We start from the raw sequence: 17,079 nt of genomic DNA on the forward strand, positions 1-17,079 counted from the left end.
CTGAAGAATTGATGCTTTTGAACTGTGGTGTTGGAGAAGACTTTTGAGAGTCCCTTGGACTGCAAGGTGGTCCAACCAGTCCATCCTAAAGGAGATCAGTCCTGGGTGTTCATTGGAAGGACTGATGCTGAAGCTGAAACTCCAATACTTTGACCACCTCATGCAAAGAGTTGACTCATTGGAAAAGACTCTGATGCTGGGAGGGATTGGGGGCAGGAGGAGAAGGGGACGACAGAGGATGAGATGGCTGGATGGTATCACCAACTCAATGGACATGAGTTTGAGTAGACTCTGGGAGTTGGTGATGGACAGGGAGGCCTGGCGTGCTGTGATTCACGGGGTCACAAAAAGTCAGAGATGACTGAGCGACTGAACTGAACTGAGAGATCCTCCTAGAACTTCAGGGTAGGTAACTGAGCTTCTAACATAACAACAAGAAATCAGGGTAACACAGATATTTAAGGCGACAGGGTCAATACTAATTCTACATTGGACGTCACGGTGCTATACTCTCAGTGATTCATTATACCTCCAGTAAGAATCAGATCAGGGCACCACGGTACAGGGGGCTTCCCACATGGCACTGGTGGTAAAGAACCCGCCTGCCAATGCAGGAGATGTAAGAGACCTGGGTTCAGTTCCTGGGTTGGGTAGATCCCCTGAAGGAGGGCATGACAACCCACTCCAGTATTCTTGCCTGGAGAATCCAATGGGCAGAGGAGCCTGGCGGGCTACAGTCCACAGGGTTGCAAAGAGTCAAACACGACTTAGCCACAGCTGCAGTGGTGTAGCGGATACCAGAGAAGCTGGTCAGCATCAGAGACCTTGACCTTCTCGACTTTCACAGCCACAGGGCTCTGGCTCTTCATCCCTGCGTCTCAGACCCTCACCTGCAATGAACACACACCTTGTCTTGTCTACTTACTGATGTGGGCCAAGGCTCAAGTGAAGGGTGTGAACGAGCCCTGGGACATACAAGCATCGTCTAACATAAGGCCTTCTCTAATTTCGTGAAAGGCACGGCAATGGAGGTGACTGTAAGGTGTTACAGAGCACGGCAGGGATAGAGAGCCCTGGGCCTGCTGGCCTGACTGTCTTAGGTAGTATTTCAGAGACTGTCCTAATATCTGGCTTTTTTCATTTCCTAATATAAAAATCTGCAGCTTGACATGTTAAAAAAGAAAAAAGCAAGCAAAGAATGATCCTTTTTCTAGATGATGAAAAATGTCTTTAATAAAAGGAATCATCTCCGTGGACATAAAAAGTACCTCTCTTGGAGCTGAAATAACTCGATTAGGAATGAAAATGTGCCCAGATTAATAAACAGATGAAGAATGCAGATCTACATGGCAACAAGTGATGCAGCAAGTTTTATGCTGTATGTTCAGTGCTCAAGAGGAAAGACTTCCAGGGGTGGAACACTGTTTACATAATCCTTATAAATATCTCTTCTTTTTATACTCACCACACTCTGGTGTCATTGTGTACAGCCGAGTGAAGAGAGGAACTCCCACTCACCTCTGAAATGCAAGAAGCGCCTTTCTCTGAAGGACCTCCTGCATCCCTCGCAGAGAAGCTAAGGAAAGGGTTCAGTTAGTCAGCGACATGGAGATCAGGGAGTTTTCAACAAATACCAAACATCACAAAACCACACATTTGACTGGATTAAGAGCTACAGATTCTGGGTGCCTACCTGCCCAGCCTGCCCCGGTGCTATAGAGGCTAGCAGACAAAGGCTAGGTCAACCTGAGGTCCTTACGCTTGGGCGTAACTGTGCAACCATGCCAAGGGGAGAATGGGCAGTGGCTGGTCAATCTTGGCACCCCCAGGAAAAGGGGCCCATCTTCAAAAGACCAGCTGGGAATTCCAGACAGAAAAACATTCTCAAGGGCAGGCGTGTAATCCCCAGGTGAAGCACGATTCTGCCAAAATGGACTAGGAGAGATTCAAGCACCAGTGGGTGGATTAAACAGTCTTCAGAGAGCCTTCTGGCACCAAGAACCAAGGACACCAGCCTAAGGCCATGAAAGACAAGTTTAATTCACATGGGCAATGACCAGGACCTCTGATATCTTGATGTGAACCCCAGAGACAGACCAGGCAAGCTCAACAGTGAGACTAAATCAGCTCAACCCTTCCTCGGTATACAGCACATGAGAAACGGCACCTCAGAATCTGGTAGAAACTAAAAAGATACTTCTTGCTGCAACAACAGAAAAAGTCCTAGAGGATCCTGCTTATGGTTGCCTCTGGAGATGGCCCTTATCTAACAAATCCAACAAGGCAGAGCCCATCCTGACATTGCTCTGAGGATGGCGGAGGGCTGCCAGAACTGGATGTAGCTGAAACCTATGGCTAACTCAGAACAATAGTAAGTGAGCTAGAGGGAAGCAGAGGGGTGAACCAGGGGAACCACAGACACAGATGAACCCAACAGGGCCATGCGACGCCCCCAAAGTTACAGGGCTAATCAGGGGTACAGACCAAACCAAGAATTTACATGGATAAATACAAGGTATTAAATTTCACTTCACTGAAAGTCTGCTATAGTTAAAAGATGTTTTGGGTATTGCCAGTATATCAAATGCATATGAAAAATTAGCAAAAAATCCATTACTGAAAATCAATGGATATGCAAAATTTCTCCAGGATCTTTGATATTTTAGAGCAGAGGAAAGAAAGATTTGGGGTAACGTGAAATAAACTCTAGCAATATTATGAAGGAAGAAAAAGGAAATGAGTGCTAGGGTAGTGTTTTCTCTTAAAGGGGTTGTAATTGCTGGGGACACATGAAGGGCTCCCAGGTGGCTGGCAAAGTTCTATCTCCTGAGCAGGGTGGTGACTGTAAGAATATTTTCCCTTATACTAATTTATTGAGTTAGGTAATTTTTGAGATTTTTTTTGGGGGGTATCTGTGTTACATTTCACAGCAAAACGTTCAAGAAATAATAGAAAGAGATCATAAAAACAATTTATCAATTGACCCTTTCTGTAAACATTGAATTGAAAACCTCATTAAGTGCAAAAAACACACTTAAGATTTGTTTTTAGCCAAGAACACATCTACTGAAGCAGTAGATACATCCAGAATGTACAGAGTCACTGCGTGTACTGTGCACCCCTGGACTACACACACACGCCTGTGAACTAAGATGTGCAAACGGAGGGGGCGGGCCCTGAGAACCCAAGGTGGGCTTTCTGGGGGAGGTGAGCCCCGAACACTCCTGTGTTCTTGTGTCTAAGACCAACATCCCTTCACATGGGGCGGGCTCGGGCCGGGGCTGGGGCACAGCTGGGTCAGGCCAGGTGGGTTGAGTCATCTCTCATCGCACAGCTCTGGGCAGACCCCCCACATCTTCCAGCAAGGCTCCACCAGCACATGCCCCCGTGAAGAGGGGCCTGGGCGCCCAGGCCCAGGGCCATCGTCACCTGCTCCCCGTCTCTGCCCTGTCTGAGCAAAGAGGACGCCGGGGGCAGAGACCCCGGGACAGGGGGGGCCCACCCCGTGCCCTCTGGACACTTGGGGGAGCGGCAGTGCCGCCAGCCCCCGTGGGCGGCCCCACTCACCGTCAGTGGCCTGCAGACTGTAGGTCAGCCCCAGGGCCAGGTAGCCTTTGGCCTTGAACTCTGACGTTTTCTCTCCCGCATCAACCACCGTTTTGGCAAACTTCTCAGCTTCTTCCAACTGAAAAACCAGATCAGTTAAAAACAACAACACCCTGCAGAATTTCTAATGAGAGTTCCCAAAAGCATCCGCTGCCAAAGATGATTTCTGACGAGTCACTGTTAAAATAAGTCCCCAGCCTTCCAGGGCCACTCTGGAGACTGCGTTCTCTTAATTTGAGCCTCTCAAACAGGCCTCAGGACCCCCACCTGGCCTTTTTCCTTTAAACTTCCCTGTATTGCTCTTCTGCCTCTTTCCCAAGGCCCCTTTCGCACTCTGTGGGGCTCTTCCGTCTCTGCTCTTCCCCAGCTGGCTCTGTGACGAGGCTGTGCTGGGCACTCGGGAGTTCCACACGTCTATGTGTGTGATTTGTAAAGAACAAAGTTCTTGAAATGTTTTGTGCTTGAGTCTTTCCTGTTTAGCATGATACAAAGAGTCCTTTAGGCTTGGGTTTTCTCTCCTATAAGCTGTTAAAAATGTCAGAACTCCACTATGTATTTTATTGAGTTGGCCAGAAAGTTCGTTCAGGCCTCTGAACACAGGCCAGGAACCCGAATGAACTTTTTGGCCAAGCCCGTACAACGCACAGCACGTGGGTCTCACACCAGCAGCTTCCAGTGGGAAAGGAGTGCAGCCGCAGCCACGCCCACAGCAAGGCGGCCTTCCGCACAGCTCATTAGAGACACAAGTAGCAAGGTTTGTTCCTCTGGAGCATGGTAAGTATTGATATTATTGAAGCTGGGGGACAGCACATGGGTGATGGCTGATTACACTCTTTCCTTCTGTGGTATCTGGAAATTTTAATAATAAAAATACTAAAAAAACACAGAAATGACTTGCTATTCTCATCTTGAAAAAGAGGTTTATACAAGGCGTCATGGAGATGAACAGTGCCATCGCTGGAAGCTGTGTGGCAGAGTCACAGCTGGGAGCTGGCACGTTCAAAGTGCAAAGGTTTGGTCCCCGGCCCTGGTCCCCCTCAGAATCTGCCTGCTTGCCCCCTCGCTTGCCACGCCAAGCTGCTGAAACCTGCATGGGCCACACGACACCTTCACAGCTGTGTTTCAGGTGAGACCCTGCTCTTTCAAAATGCCTTTTTTCTTCCACATTTCCCGCCTCCCCCCACCTCCGATTCCCCCTCCGCTGGGTGAGAATAAACGGGAAAAAAAACAAGCAACAAGGACCATACTAAAAAACCTTAACCAAGAGCCTCAGTCTTTCGAGCAACTTCTTATCACTAACCTTAACATGAAGTTAAAGAAAGACATTAAGACTCCACTGTATGTGACAATCATCTATATACCATCTCAGCAATAGTCTGAGTTTTCTAGCGTCTGCTCAAATGGTGTATTTCTGAGGAAGTACACCGAATCAATGGACGTGAGCAAATTCCGGGAGACAGTGAAGGATAGGGAGACCAGGTGTGCTGCAGTCTGCGGGGCCACAAAGAGCCGGACACGACTTAGGGACCAAATAGCAACTGTTACAGATCGGGCTCTTCCCAAATTCTAACCTGAACAAGAACGTTTGAGAGGAAAGCCTCTGTGCAAGCAGAGGGGTGAAGGAGGCTGGGTTTACACATGAGCTAAGGTGGAGGGTGACTCTTGGCTTTACAGAAGAGCTCAGGCTAAGAGGGAACCGCTAAGGGACCAGCCCTTTCCGGTCCTGTATGACTTGCGTACAGGATGCATCTGAGTATGCGTTCCAGTTCTATCTCACCATTTCTACTCTGAAGCACATTCCCATGAAAAAGAAACACCTGGAGCTTTACTGATTCCCTGAAGTCCCTGGGGTGGGAGCTGAGGCCTGAGAAGGCCAGTGGCCCAGGCCAGGAGCCCGGGCTCGAGCAGCCTTGCTTGTGTGCAGACGACGAATTGCTACTGTCTCCTCTCCACCCAGAGGAAGGAGAAGGCCTCAGGGGCACTCACCCAGTGCAGGGAGCCCACGCACAGCTTGGCGGCCAGCAGCGGGATGGTGGCGTCGTCCGGCTTCAGGCGGATGCACTCCTTCAGCACCTTCACGGCACGCGCAGACTTGGCGAAAGGAGAGTGTCTGTGAGACTGAGCGTTTCTGACCAGAACCAAATACTGAAGTCTTCCCAGAGGGGTTTCTGATGAGGACACCCTCTGAATGAGGTTTTCCAACTTGGGCCCAACCGAGCAGGGGTCTGGGGATGGTGGTAACCAGGGTTGGAACTTTTGGGGGACTGGGGAGTAAACTGTCAAAGCAAGTGAAAATGCCTCCCTGGAATTGTTGCCCTCGCTTTATTCCCTACTTGTGTAGTTGCTGTAAAAGTAAGGAAAAGAAAAGACAGCGGAGATTTATGGTATTATAAAGAATAAACTACCCAGCTTAAAACGTGTGTGACTCTTTGCGACCCCATGGACTGTGGCCCACCAGGCTCCTCCGTCCATGGGATTCTCCAGGCAAGAATACTGGAGTGGTTGCCATTCCCTTCTCCAAGAGATCTTCCCGACCCAGGGATCAAACCCAGGTCTCCTGCACTGCAGGCATATTCTTTACCATCTGAGCCACCAAGGAAGCCCAATTTAAAGTGTACCATACAAAACATCTGTCTCCACTTGCCCCCAAAAAATCTTGTGTCTCAGACTTGACTATTTACTAAAGGGCCCAAATTAACAAGAAAAACAGTGGCCACTGTCGTTATTGAGTGTGTTCGTGCAGGGACTATTTTAAGCACCTTGTGAGTGTCATCTCACTACCTGATGACAAGTCTGTGAAGCTGGTACCACATGTCTGTGGGGTAGACACTGAGGGACCCACCGTGGGGCATGTGGGAGAGCACAGCACCAGGCCCCTCTCCACAGTCCTCACTTTCAACCACACACAGCCTCGTACCATCTCTTGCTAAAGATAATTAATAGATGTGCCCCTCCAGGAACAGCTGACACTCTTAGACAAGTGAAAGGGGTTGGTGTGAAGAACCAACCTCAGTTTAAGCCGTATCTTAATAAAGTTACAACAACTAGAAAAAACGAAGAATTTCAAAATTTTTCTCCTCAGTAATGTCTCCATGTTGGGCCCCACATAATTAAATGTGACCGTTCATTTCTGAATGACCAAGGAGAGTTTCAGAGAATTTGTGCAGACGTCTGCCGGGCACCACCTCATCCCATGAAAGTCAAGTTAACCATGGACGCGGAGGACCACATGTTGCAGGGGGAGACTCACTTTTCCAGCAGCCATGAGCGACAGAGCAAACTGGTACCAGAGATGGAACTCCTCGAAGGCAAACTTCATGGCTCTTTCTAAGCACTGGTTCGGAAAGAAGAAGGCAGACAGACAGGTGTGAGCGCCAGCATTGCGGCTGGACAGGTGTGAGCGTGTGTCTGGCACATGGAGGCAGGTCCCGCCAGATCGGCCTCCAGGAGCACTGAGCGCACCCTCCCGCAGTGAGCGCCCCCTCGGGCCCCTGGCCGCCACACACGTGCCAGAGGCCGGGACGGTCTGCAGCTGGCTGACACAGGCTTTTCTGGTTCAGTCTCAGCATGTTTTATTTACAGTCCATGTTATGCATCTTAGTGCATAGTTCTGAGAGTTTGGAAAAATGTATATAACAACGCAACCACCAATACAGACTAAATGAAGTGCAGTCCAATCTGCCACCCCTGCCCCCCAAATTCTCCTGTGTTCTTTTGCAGAGAAACTGTCCTGGTACTGCCTCAGCACCCCCCAACCGCACCCCCTGCCACTTCAAGACTGGAAACTACATTTGTCCTTATGACTTTTCCTTTGCAAGAAATGTCGTAGAAATGAAATCACGCAGTATGTAGCTTTTTGAGTGTGGTTATTTCCATTTAGGATAACGCATGTGACATTCATCTATTTGTACAACACAACCCTTGATCCCAAGGAGCTTTTCGTGTGGTACAGGGGAAGAGGAAGGTACAGTACACTGCTCAAACGCAAGGTCCTGACTGACAAGGCTCCCAAGAGGAGGAAACGGAAAGCCCTGGGAAGGTGGTCTTGGGGAACAGGAATGGCACCCTGGAAGAATGCACTTGAGCTGGGCTTTCACGGATGAGAAGGGAAAACACACAGCTGGGATTTGGAACTGGTACTTCAGGGCGTCCTGGTGGCTCAGTCAGTAAAGAATCCGCCTGCAATGCGGGAGACCTGGGTTCGATCCCTGGGTTGGGAAGATGCCCTGGAGAAGGAAATGGCAACCCACTCCAGTATTCTTGCCTAGAGAACCCCATGGACAGAGGAGCCTGGTGGGCTACAGTCCACGGGGTCACGAGAGTTGGACACGACTGAGCAACTACACCACCGCCACTCCCAGAAGAGGCCGGGCGCACAGACACGGAGGCAGGACTGCACGCTTCTGCGTGCCGGGGGCAGGCGGCCCAGGGTGACCCGCCAAGGTCTCCGGGACTGGAGGCAGGCGTGGCTGGGGCTGCAGCGCTGAGCGCCCACAGGCCGTGCCTCCTCTGACTGCCCCCTCCCTCCCCGCCCAGCCTCGCTCCCCCGCCTCTGTGCTCTCAAAGTCCAGCCCTGTGTTAACGCCACATCCTCGCCCTCCCACCTCAGCCCAGCCCAGCTGCACTCTGAGAAAGTACCCAGGGCAGAGTTCCTGGCTTCCCTGGATCCTCTCTCCGGGGGCAGAGCTACAGATCCAGGCCACCCAGACGAGGAGCCTCTGGTTTCCGCACAGAGTGTCACGGTCACACCAGAACTTCAGGGAGATCGCGGATGGGGAGGGTGCACACCAGGGTGGGAAGGCCAGCCCTAGGAGGACAGGGGGCTGGGGCCTTCAGAGCCAAGCGCAGAGCTAAGGAATGTGGCTTCAGTTGGCATCAGCAAGGAAGGAGCACTCAAGGAAGGAGCAGGGGGCTGGTGAGATGGGGGGGTGAGGGGATCCCAAAGTGTCTGGCCTGCATACCGAGGAGCAAACATATGGCACAGAAGGCCTGTGTGTGTGTGTACACGCATGCACACGCGCGTGTGTGTGTTCATTAGAGGGAAGGACACTTTAGAATTAAGGGAGAATGCAGAGGCAACCTGAGAGGAGCAAGTAGGCAGAGAAGAAACGAGATAAGCCAGAGGCCCAGGCCCCCAGAACAACGGACCCCGGGGCGAGGCCTTCCTGCAAGGAGGCAGGTTCTGCGGGATGCAGAGGAGCGGCCCTTAGACCCGGAGACGTGGATCAGCCCGTTTTCTCTCTAAAGATGGAATGAGCGGTTGCTGGGAGGAACGAAAAGGAATGGAGCTAGGAGCTTCCAGAATGAACAGAGCAGCAGCACCCTGAGGGGGCAGAGAGCGCCCTCGGAGGCTGTGGCCATGGCGCCCACAGCAGCAGACAGCACCCATGGCAGCCTGTGGCCACAGTGCCCGCGGCAGCAGAGAGTGCCCTTGGAGGCTGTGGCCACAGTGCCCACGGCAGCAGAGAGTGCCCTCGGAGGCTGTGGCCACTTCTCTGCAGGGAAGCCCCTCGCGGCTCGAGGCAGGAGAAGGCAGGTGGTGCTCAGGAGGAACGGAGACGAGGAGGGGGCATGCTCAGCGTCTGACTCTCCATGACCCACGGACTGCAGCCCAACAGGCTCCTCTGTCCACAGGACTTTATCAGGGAAGCCCCAGTGGCTCAGCGGTAAAGAATCCACTTACGATGCAGGAGACCTGGGTTCGATTCTGGGTCAGGAAGATTCCCTGGAGAAGGGAGTGGCAACCCACCCCTGTATTCTCGTCTGAGGAATCCCATGGACAGAGGAGCCTGGTGGGTTACAGTCCACGGGGTCACAAGAATTGGACACAACCAAGCGACTAACACAACGACAGGTGATGACACCGATACAGGATGTGAGAAGGACACTGCCCCCTCGTATGACCACACTGGAGACACACAACGCAAAGCTCAGGGCTGGCCACGCGACTCCATCCTGCACCAGGATGTCGGCAGGAGTTAAAGGGAGGAGCGCTCAGCTGGCACACACTTTGCCCTCGGCCCGGGACACAGACTCCACACTGGAGGGGGGCGGCCAGCAAGCAAGAGCCGTGAGGGCAGACGTGCCTCTCCGGGATGCCTGAGCAGAGACAGGCCGGCCTGGGCGCCTCGGGACGCTGCAGACCTCCTGCCGTGCGGGAGAAATTAACCCGCACTCGGTTAAGGCGCTATCAGCTTGTTAGCTACTTCCGGATTCACCTCTCACTAACACAGACCCCGAACGGCAGAGCCCCAGAGCCCTCTTACCTGCTCCGCTACATGGACGAGCAACAGGCAGGCACGACTGTGTCTTTAGGAAGCGCAGGAGGGGAAACGAGAGGAAGGCAGCTCGCTGAGAAGGTCGAGCAGGCAGGATGGGGTGCTGGGGGCACACTCGGCCCAGGTGTGGGGTGGTACGGCCGGAGAAATGCGGGGAGGCCAGGGGTTACGGAGAAAAAGTGAAAAGTCAACAGAATCCGGAACCTGATTTAGGGAAGGGGGATGGGGGATGAGAATGATGATCGCACTGACGGAATGAGGCAGAGGAGTCAGTGTGTGCGGAGGAGGGGGAGGACGATGGTCAGAGAGGAGGTGTGTTCCAACAGCTCTGCTCAACTGGTTTGCTGCAACACAGCCCCTAAGTGCTTAAATGTATATACAGAAACAGTCAAGTGTTTGAGTGCCTTTCTTCCTCCTTTGCTAAGAGGAACGATAAATATCAACTGTCTCCCTGATAAACAAAAGGAGCTCATAGCTGAAACAGTCTGTTCTGAACCAAAAAGCCAGATGCTATAAATAAGCGTGCATCCTTATTTTCTTCTGCGGCAAAGGCTAACGCACTCATCATCCTCAGTGAGAAACGCTCACAGAAGCTTAACTGGTACAGAGCTCCATTCCAGGTGCACCAGGGAAATACCAGCCCTCATAAAGACACAGTCTCAGGGCCGCCAGGGAGCTCGGGGAGCACCCAGTTGAGGTCCTCAAAGGAGAGGACATTTGTCACTTTGGCTGCCAATCAATCACCTCAAAACTCTTCTTTTTGCTTTCGGGACACCCTGGATAAAAGGTGCACAGACTCTCCCTTCCTGGCAGCCAAGCCTAAGGGTGAATGAAGAAGGAAAGAGATAGGAGTGTGTCATGTGACCTGAGTACGGCCAATCAGGTGCTCCCGCCAGAGAGCTGCCCAGAGGTCAGGGCAGGGGAGAGGGCTGCTGGAAGCTGGTTTCCATGGCTGGGCCACAGTAGCAGCCAGGCTGGTGGAAGCCTCCAGACTTAACTGTATCCTCCAAAATTGGGGCAGGAGCCTCCCTAATTTCTGTTCACTCCTGATCTTCAGCCTTCTATGGATTCTGGGTGCTAAATGGTTTGCACCGGTAGATGCCTTTTCTGCTTGAAAGAACCAGTTGGGCTCTGTTACCTACAACCTTGTCTTGGGTTCCAAGAGCACTGCAGATGGTGACTGCAGCCATGAAATTAAAAGACGCTTGCTCCTTGGAAGAAAAGCTATGACCAACCTAGACAGCATATTAAAAAGCAGAGACATCATTTTGCCAACAAAGGTCCATCTAGTCAAGGCTATGATTTTTCCCATAGTCATGTATGGATGTGAGAGTTGGACCATAGAGAAAGCTGAGCACTGAAGAATTGATACTTTTGAACTGTGGTGTTGGAGAAGACTCTTGAGAGTCCCTTGGACTGCAAGGAGACTCAACCAGTCCATCCTAAAGAAGATCAGTCCTGAATATTCATTGGAAGGACTGATGCTGAAGCTGACAAACTCCAGTACTTTGGCCACCTCATTCAAAGAGCTGACTCATTGGAAAAGACTCTGATGCTGGGCAAGATTGAAGGCAGGGGGAAAAGGGGACGACAGAGGATGAGATGGTTGGATGGCATCAGCAACTCGATGGACATGGGTTTGGGTGGACTCCGGGTGTTGGTGATGGACAGGGAGGCCTGGCGTGCTGCAGTCCATGGGGTCGAAAAGAGTCGGACACAACTGAGCGACTGAACTGAACTGAAGGCCATGAAGGTGTACCCAGGCTCCTCTTATAACAAGCCCTACCTCCCAGCCCCCAACAAGCAGTTGTACTGCTTCTGCCTGAGAACCTTCCAGAAGAGGTGACTCAGGAGAGTCGCCTGAACAGCAGTCAGAAACAAAGAATCTAGGCAATACCACAGATTAAGTGTGTGAATTTGGGCAAGCCAGTTAACCCCCCTATACCCAGATTCCTCATTATAAAATGGGAAATACAACAGTAAGTAACGTAGAAAATTATCAGGAAGATTAAATTAGTTAATACATAATAAGCAACAGTACTTCAGGTCCAGGCTAGTAGATTAGCTACTATCTTTTTTTAAAATGAATACTCTTAAATTAAGAAAGAAAATGTAACATGATGCCTATCACTTTATCCAAATTTAATATGTGAAAATTCAAACTTACAATATATTGTATCAGAGATAAGTATTTACTTTATAAAATGTTTCCTCATTTGAAGAAAGGATTCAGAAAATAACGTATAACTTTACAGAAGCAAACGAGAATGTATGTTTGTGCCGCGTGTGCTCAGTCGTGTCCAACTCTTTCTCACCCCACGGACTGTAACTCGCCAGGCTCCTCCGTCCATGGGATTCTCCAGGCAAGAATACTGGAGTGGGTTGCCATTCCCTTCTCCAGGGGATCTTCTCGACCCAGGAATAGAATCCCTGTCTCCTACATTGGCAGGTAGATTCTTTACCGCTGAGCCATCAGGGGTGCTCCCCATCACTTATTGAGGAAATAATAAATAAGCACAAGCTGGAATCAAGATTGCCGGGAGAAATATCAATCACCTCAGATTTGACACCACCCTTATGGCAGAAAGTGAAGAGGAACTAAAAAGACTCTTGATGAAAGTGAAAGAGGAGAGTGAAAAAGTTGGCTTAAAGCTCAACATTCAGAAAACGAAGATCATGGCATCTGGTCCCATCACTTCATGGAAAATAGATGGGAGACAGTGGAAACAGTGTCAGACTTTATTTTGGGGGGCCCCAAAATCACTGCAGATGGTGACTGCAGCCATGAAATTAAAAGACGCTTACTCCTTGGAAGGAAAGTTATAACCAACCAAGATAGCATATTGAAAAACAGAGACATTACTCTGCCAACAAAGGTCCGTCTAGTCAAGGCTATGGTTTTTCCAGTGGTCATGTATGGATGTGAGAGTTGGACTGTGAAGAAAGCTGAGCGCCAAAGAATTGATGCTTTTGAACTGTGGTGTTGGAAAAGACTCTTGAGAGTCCTTTGGACTGCAAGGAGATCCAACCAGTCCATTCTGAAGGAGATCAGTCCTGGGTGTTCTTTGGAAGGAATGATGTTGAAGCTGAAACTCCAGTACTTTGTCCACCTCATGTGAAGAGTTGACTCATTGGAAAAGACTCTGATGCTGGGAGGGATTAGGGGCAGGAGGAGAAGGGGACGACAGAGGATGAGATGGCTAGATGGCATCACTGACTCAATGGACGTGAGTCTGAGTGAACTCCGGGAGTTGGTGATGGACATGGAGGCCGGGCGTGCTATGATTCATGGGGTCGCAGAGTCAGACACGACTGAGCAACTGAACTGAACTGAACTGAATTGAAAGCATATACTCTAGCTTCCCAGGTGGAGCAGTGGTAAAGAATTCGCCTGCCAATGCAGGAGATGCAGGTTTGATCCCTGGGTCAGGAAGAGCCCCTGGAGAAGGGAATGGCAACCTACTCTAGGATTCTTGCCTGGAGAATCCCATGGACAGAAGAGCCTGGTGGGCTACAGTCCATGGGGTCGCAAAGAGTCAGACATGACTTGAGTGACTAACACTTTCAATAAGTGGTATGGAGTGAATGTTTGTGTCCCCCCTAAAATTCGTATGTTGAAACCTAACCCCCAATGTGATATTAGGGGGCCCTGTCAGGAGGGTGGTGTCACGGAGAGATCCCTTGCTCCTTCAGACACGGTGGGCAGTCTGCAACCCAGACGTGAGCCTTTACTAGACAGCAAATTTGCCAGTCATGATCTTGGACTTCCCAGACTCCAGAACTACGAGAAATAAACGCTTTTTGTGTACAAGCAACCCAGCCTGCGGTACTCTGTTACTGCAGCCCAGAAGGCTGAGGCCACACGCTCTTGGCTAACATTGCAGCCAGGCGCTATTCTGATTGCTTTATGAGAACTGCCTCATCCTCGTCAGGTGACCTGACTAGGTCCAACAGATGGCTGTTTAGTCACTGAGTCGTGTCTAGCTCCTTGCGACCCCATGGAGTGCAGCACACCAGGCCTCCCTGTCCTCCACTGTCTGCTGGAGTTTGCTCAGACTCACGTCCATTGAGTCAGTGATGCCATCCACACAGGTACTCTTCCACTTACAGAGGAGGAGGCGGAGCGGAGCTCCACAAAGGACTGCACCACGGCTCAGGGCACAGGGAGAGCGGGATCTACGCCCAGCGGTCTGCTGCGGAGCTGGGGCCACGGCTCCCCCTGCCTCGGAGACGCTCCTTACAGACAAGCCGCTTGAACGGCTGGGCCTCCTCTCGCCGCATAAAGCAAAGTTTGGCTAAATAAAAGGCTCCTAAAAATGCCACATGTTCCCTGAACTATTTCTGAGATTCAGCTATATATATATATATATATATATATATATATTTTAGTGCTGATGGACCCTTGTTTCCGCGTCCTCTGAAGACTGGGGTCTTTTCAGCGCAGGATTTTCAAGAAACTATAGATCTCACGGTGTCCGCTAGCACCACAGTGCCATCTCAAAGGCGCACAGTTTGATAAAGACAGGCCGTGGTTTCCTCTACATGCAGACCTTTCACAGGCCTCCCCCAGCTCGGACCCCTTTGTCATTACTGTAACAACACACATTCCAGTATAAGCTGTAGGGGTGTTATAAAGAGAGACAGGAAATGCAAGCCAACGATTACAAATTAACCCTTTGCCCTGATTCCGAAATATCCGAGCTCTGGCCTCACAGCGGATGGCTCTGTCCTCCTGTGGGCTCTTGGCAGCCCTTCTGAGAGCTGGCTCGGTAAAAGTGCCCAGATAGCTCCAGCTGTTCCTGAGGTCCTGACGCCAAGCATCCCGCTAAGCTACGGAACATGTCCTCCTCTACATGCCTGTAAATGCTAGGATTATATAAGCCTCTAAGCGGCTCAGGTCAACAGGTGTGCGTGCGTGCGTGCTCAGTCACTTCAGTCGCGTCCGACTCTTTGCGACCCCATGGACAGTAGCCCACCGGGCTCCTCTGGCCGTGGGATTCTCCAGGCAAGAATCCTGGAGTGGGTGGCCATGCCCTCCTCCGGGGTATCTTCCTGACCCAGGGATTGAACCAGTGTCTCCTGCATTGCAGGTAGAATTCTTTCCTGCTGAGCCACCAGGGAAGCCCCTCAAGTCAGCATCACAAAGGAAACCCTCTTCCAGAGAACGCATCTAAGCGCAAGGCGGGCCTTGGGGTGTCACTGGGGCATGTGCCGTCCACAGCCCCTGCTCCTTAGACTAGGTGTTCGCTCTCCTTGATTCTGTTCAACTGCACCTTTTAAGCATCCTAATCATGTCTGTATGAGATAGAGTAAAAATTTCCAGTTTCTTTCTTCTTAAAAATTTTTATTATTGAAAATTTTCAAACTAAGACAAAGATGGGGAAATAAAATAAAACCCCACATACCTGTCACCTTATTTCAACTATCAACTCAATTCTCAATCTTTTTTTTAATATTTATTTCTTTGGCTGCACTTGTCTTAGTTATGACACGTGGGGTCTAGTTCCCTGACCAGGGATTGAACCTGGGCTGCTGCCTTGGGAGTGCAGGCTTAGCCACTAGACCACCAGGGAAGTCCCTCAGTTCCCAATCTTGTTTCATGCATATCCCTAACACGTTTCTCCCCAACATATTATTTTGATGCAGATCATAGCATAACATCTTGTCCATAAATTTTAAATTTCCAGTTTTAATAAAGTAGGGAGATTGGGAAGAGACTATGTGCTACGAAATAAAAGAATTCACATTTCAATCATGATTCCGGTCTAAAAGAAGTACGGATGAAAATGGACTTTTAGGAAGATGTAGGCTTTTGGGGGTGAAGCCAGATGGGAGTGGGGTGCACGTAAGAGGCAGCCTCGGTCACCGAGGCCCAGGCAGGCCGCTGGCTGGAGAGGAGGCACAGGACGTGCTGACTCCATGCCAACTCCCCCCTCATCAGCCAGAGCCTCACTTCGGGGTTAAAGGAAGGAGCGCACGAAAACGCTAAGACAGACTTCCCTTGCCAGTCCAGCGGTTAAGGGGGCTCAGGTTCGATCCTTGGACAGGGAACTAAGATCCCACATGCCACACAGCTCAACCCATAAATAAATATTAATAAATACATAAAATGTTTTAAATGCTTAGAAGAGTGCCTGGCGCAGAGTAAATTTAATAAGCATGTTGCTGTTGGTGCTGCTTTCATCAGAGAAGCAGATGCTGCTGCAGGACAGGTCTGCTGTGGGGAGCCCTGGGATTGGGGTGCCAGTGGAGGGCAGAGGAGGGTGGGAGGGAGCCCCCAAGCGGGAAAGGGGAGATGAGAGCCGGATGCTGGCCTTTCTCCTCTTCCGGTGTCCAGCGGAGAGATGGTGGTGCAGGCCCAGGGCCCACATGCCCTGAGCCACCCGTGCGCAACAGCGGCGTCACCTCCAGCCATCTCCCTCACGAGAAAAGAAGGTGGGTTTGGCAACAGTTATTGTTTCTACCAGGAAAGAGAGGCCCGTTCACTGTCAACACACTGCTGCCAGCTCTCTAAATCCCAGATAACATTCATTTAATACCAAGAATATTTGGGAGAACAGTTATTAGCCTCTAGCTGGCATCCTAATCATTTGAGTGGTAGTCAAAATGTCACTTCCAAAACTGTGATTTCCTTTCAGTAGCAAGAGCTCATCCTTTCCCGTGCCCTATTTTGGCTCTTCGTCAATCAGCCATCTCTGAGGGGGCTCCAGGAATGAGAAGTTCTTCTGGCACAAGAAAAGGGTTTAGCAAGTACCTTCCCAGCCCAATGACACGAACCGGGTGCATGGCAGTGACAGCTGGACGACACCACAAGCAGGGAAAAGCCAACGTCTATTTTTGGAATTCGAGGGTGAGCTTTAGCCTCCAAAAACCCATGGGGGAGGGGGGATGGATAAAATAATCAGATACCCCTCAAATTTAGCCTGGAGCTGAAGTCTGAAATCCATCACTATTAAAATAGAACAAATAACACAGTGAACTTCCTCATTCACCTCTGTGGACGTGACGGTCATATCCTAAAAGTTCTCATAACCTGGATTCTTCAACCAACCAAGTAGGAAGGTTTTCTTTGCTTCATCATAGTTACTTAATGAGTCAAGTAATCATTGTGACTCCTGGCAGCTGTGTGACAAGTTTTAATAATTGAACATGGTATATGATATTTCATTTTTTTTAACATTAGCAATAAAAAACT

The 17,079-nt window shown here is 50.3% G+C and overlaps 1 protein-coding gene across 7 annotated transcripts in view; it reads right to left on the minus strand.

Moving 5' to 3' along the window:
• TTC7B (tetratricopeptide repeat domain 7B) overlaps positions 1-17,079 on the minus strand; it is a 275,490-nt gene that overhangs the window by 92,152 nt on the left and 166,259 nt on the right. For all 7 annotated transcript variants that reach the window (XM_070798024.1, XM_070798023.1, XM_070798022.1 and 4 more), the window contains 4 exons: positions 6,857-6,940; positions 5,593-5,697; positions 3,568-3,685; positions 1,519-1,576 (listed from right to left, as the gene is read on the minus strand). In XM_070798024.1, coding sequence (XP_070654125.1) covers positions 1,519-1,576; positions 3,568-3,685; positions 5,593-5,697; positions 6,857-6,940 — 365 coding nt within the window. The remainder of the gene's footprint in view (positions 1-1,518; positions 1,577-3,567; positions 3,686-5,592; positions 5,698-6,856; positions 6,941-17,079) is intronic.

This window comes from Bos indicus, chromosome 10 (assembly GCF_029378745.1).
Source record: "Bos indicus isolate NIAB-ARS_2022 breed Sahiwal x Tharparkar chromosome 10, NIAB-ARS_B.indTharparkar_mat_pri_1.0, whole genome shotgun sequence".
Lineage (NCBI taxonomy): Eukaryota > Metazoa > Chordata > Mammalia > Artiodactyla > Bovidae > Bos > Bos indicus.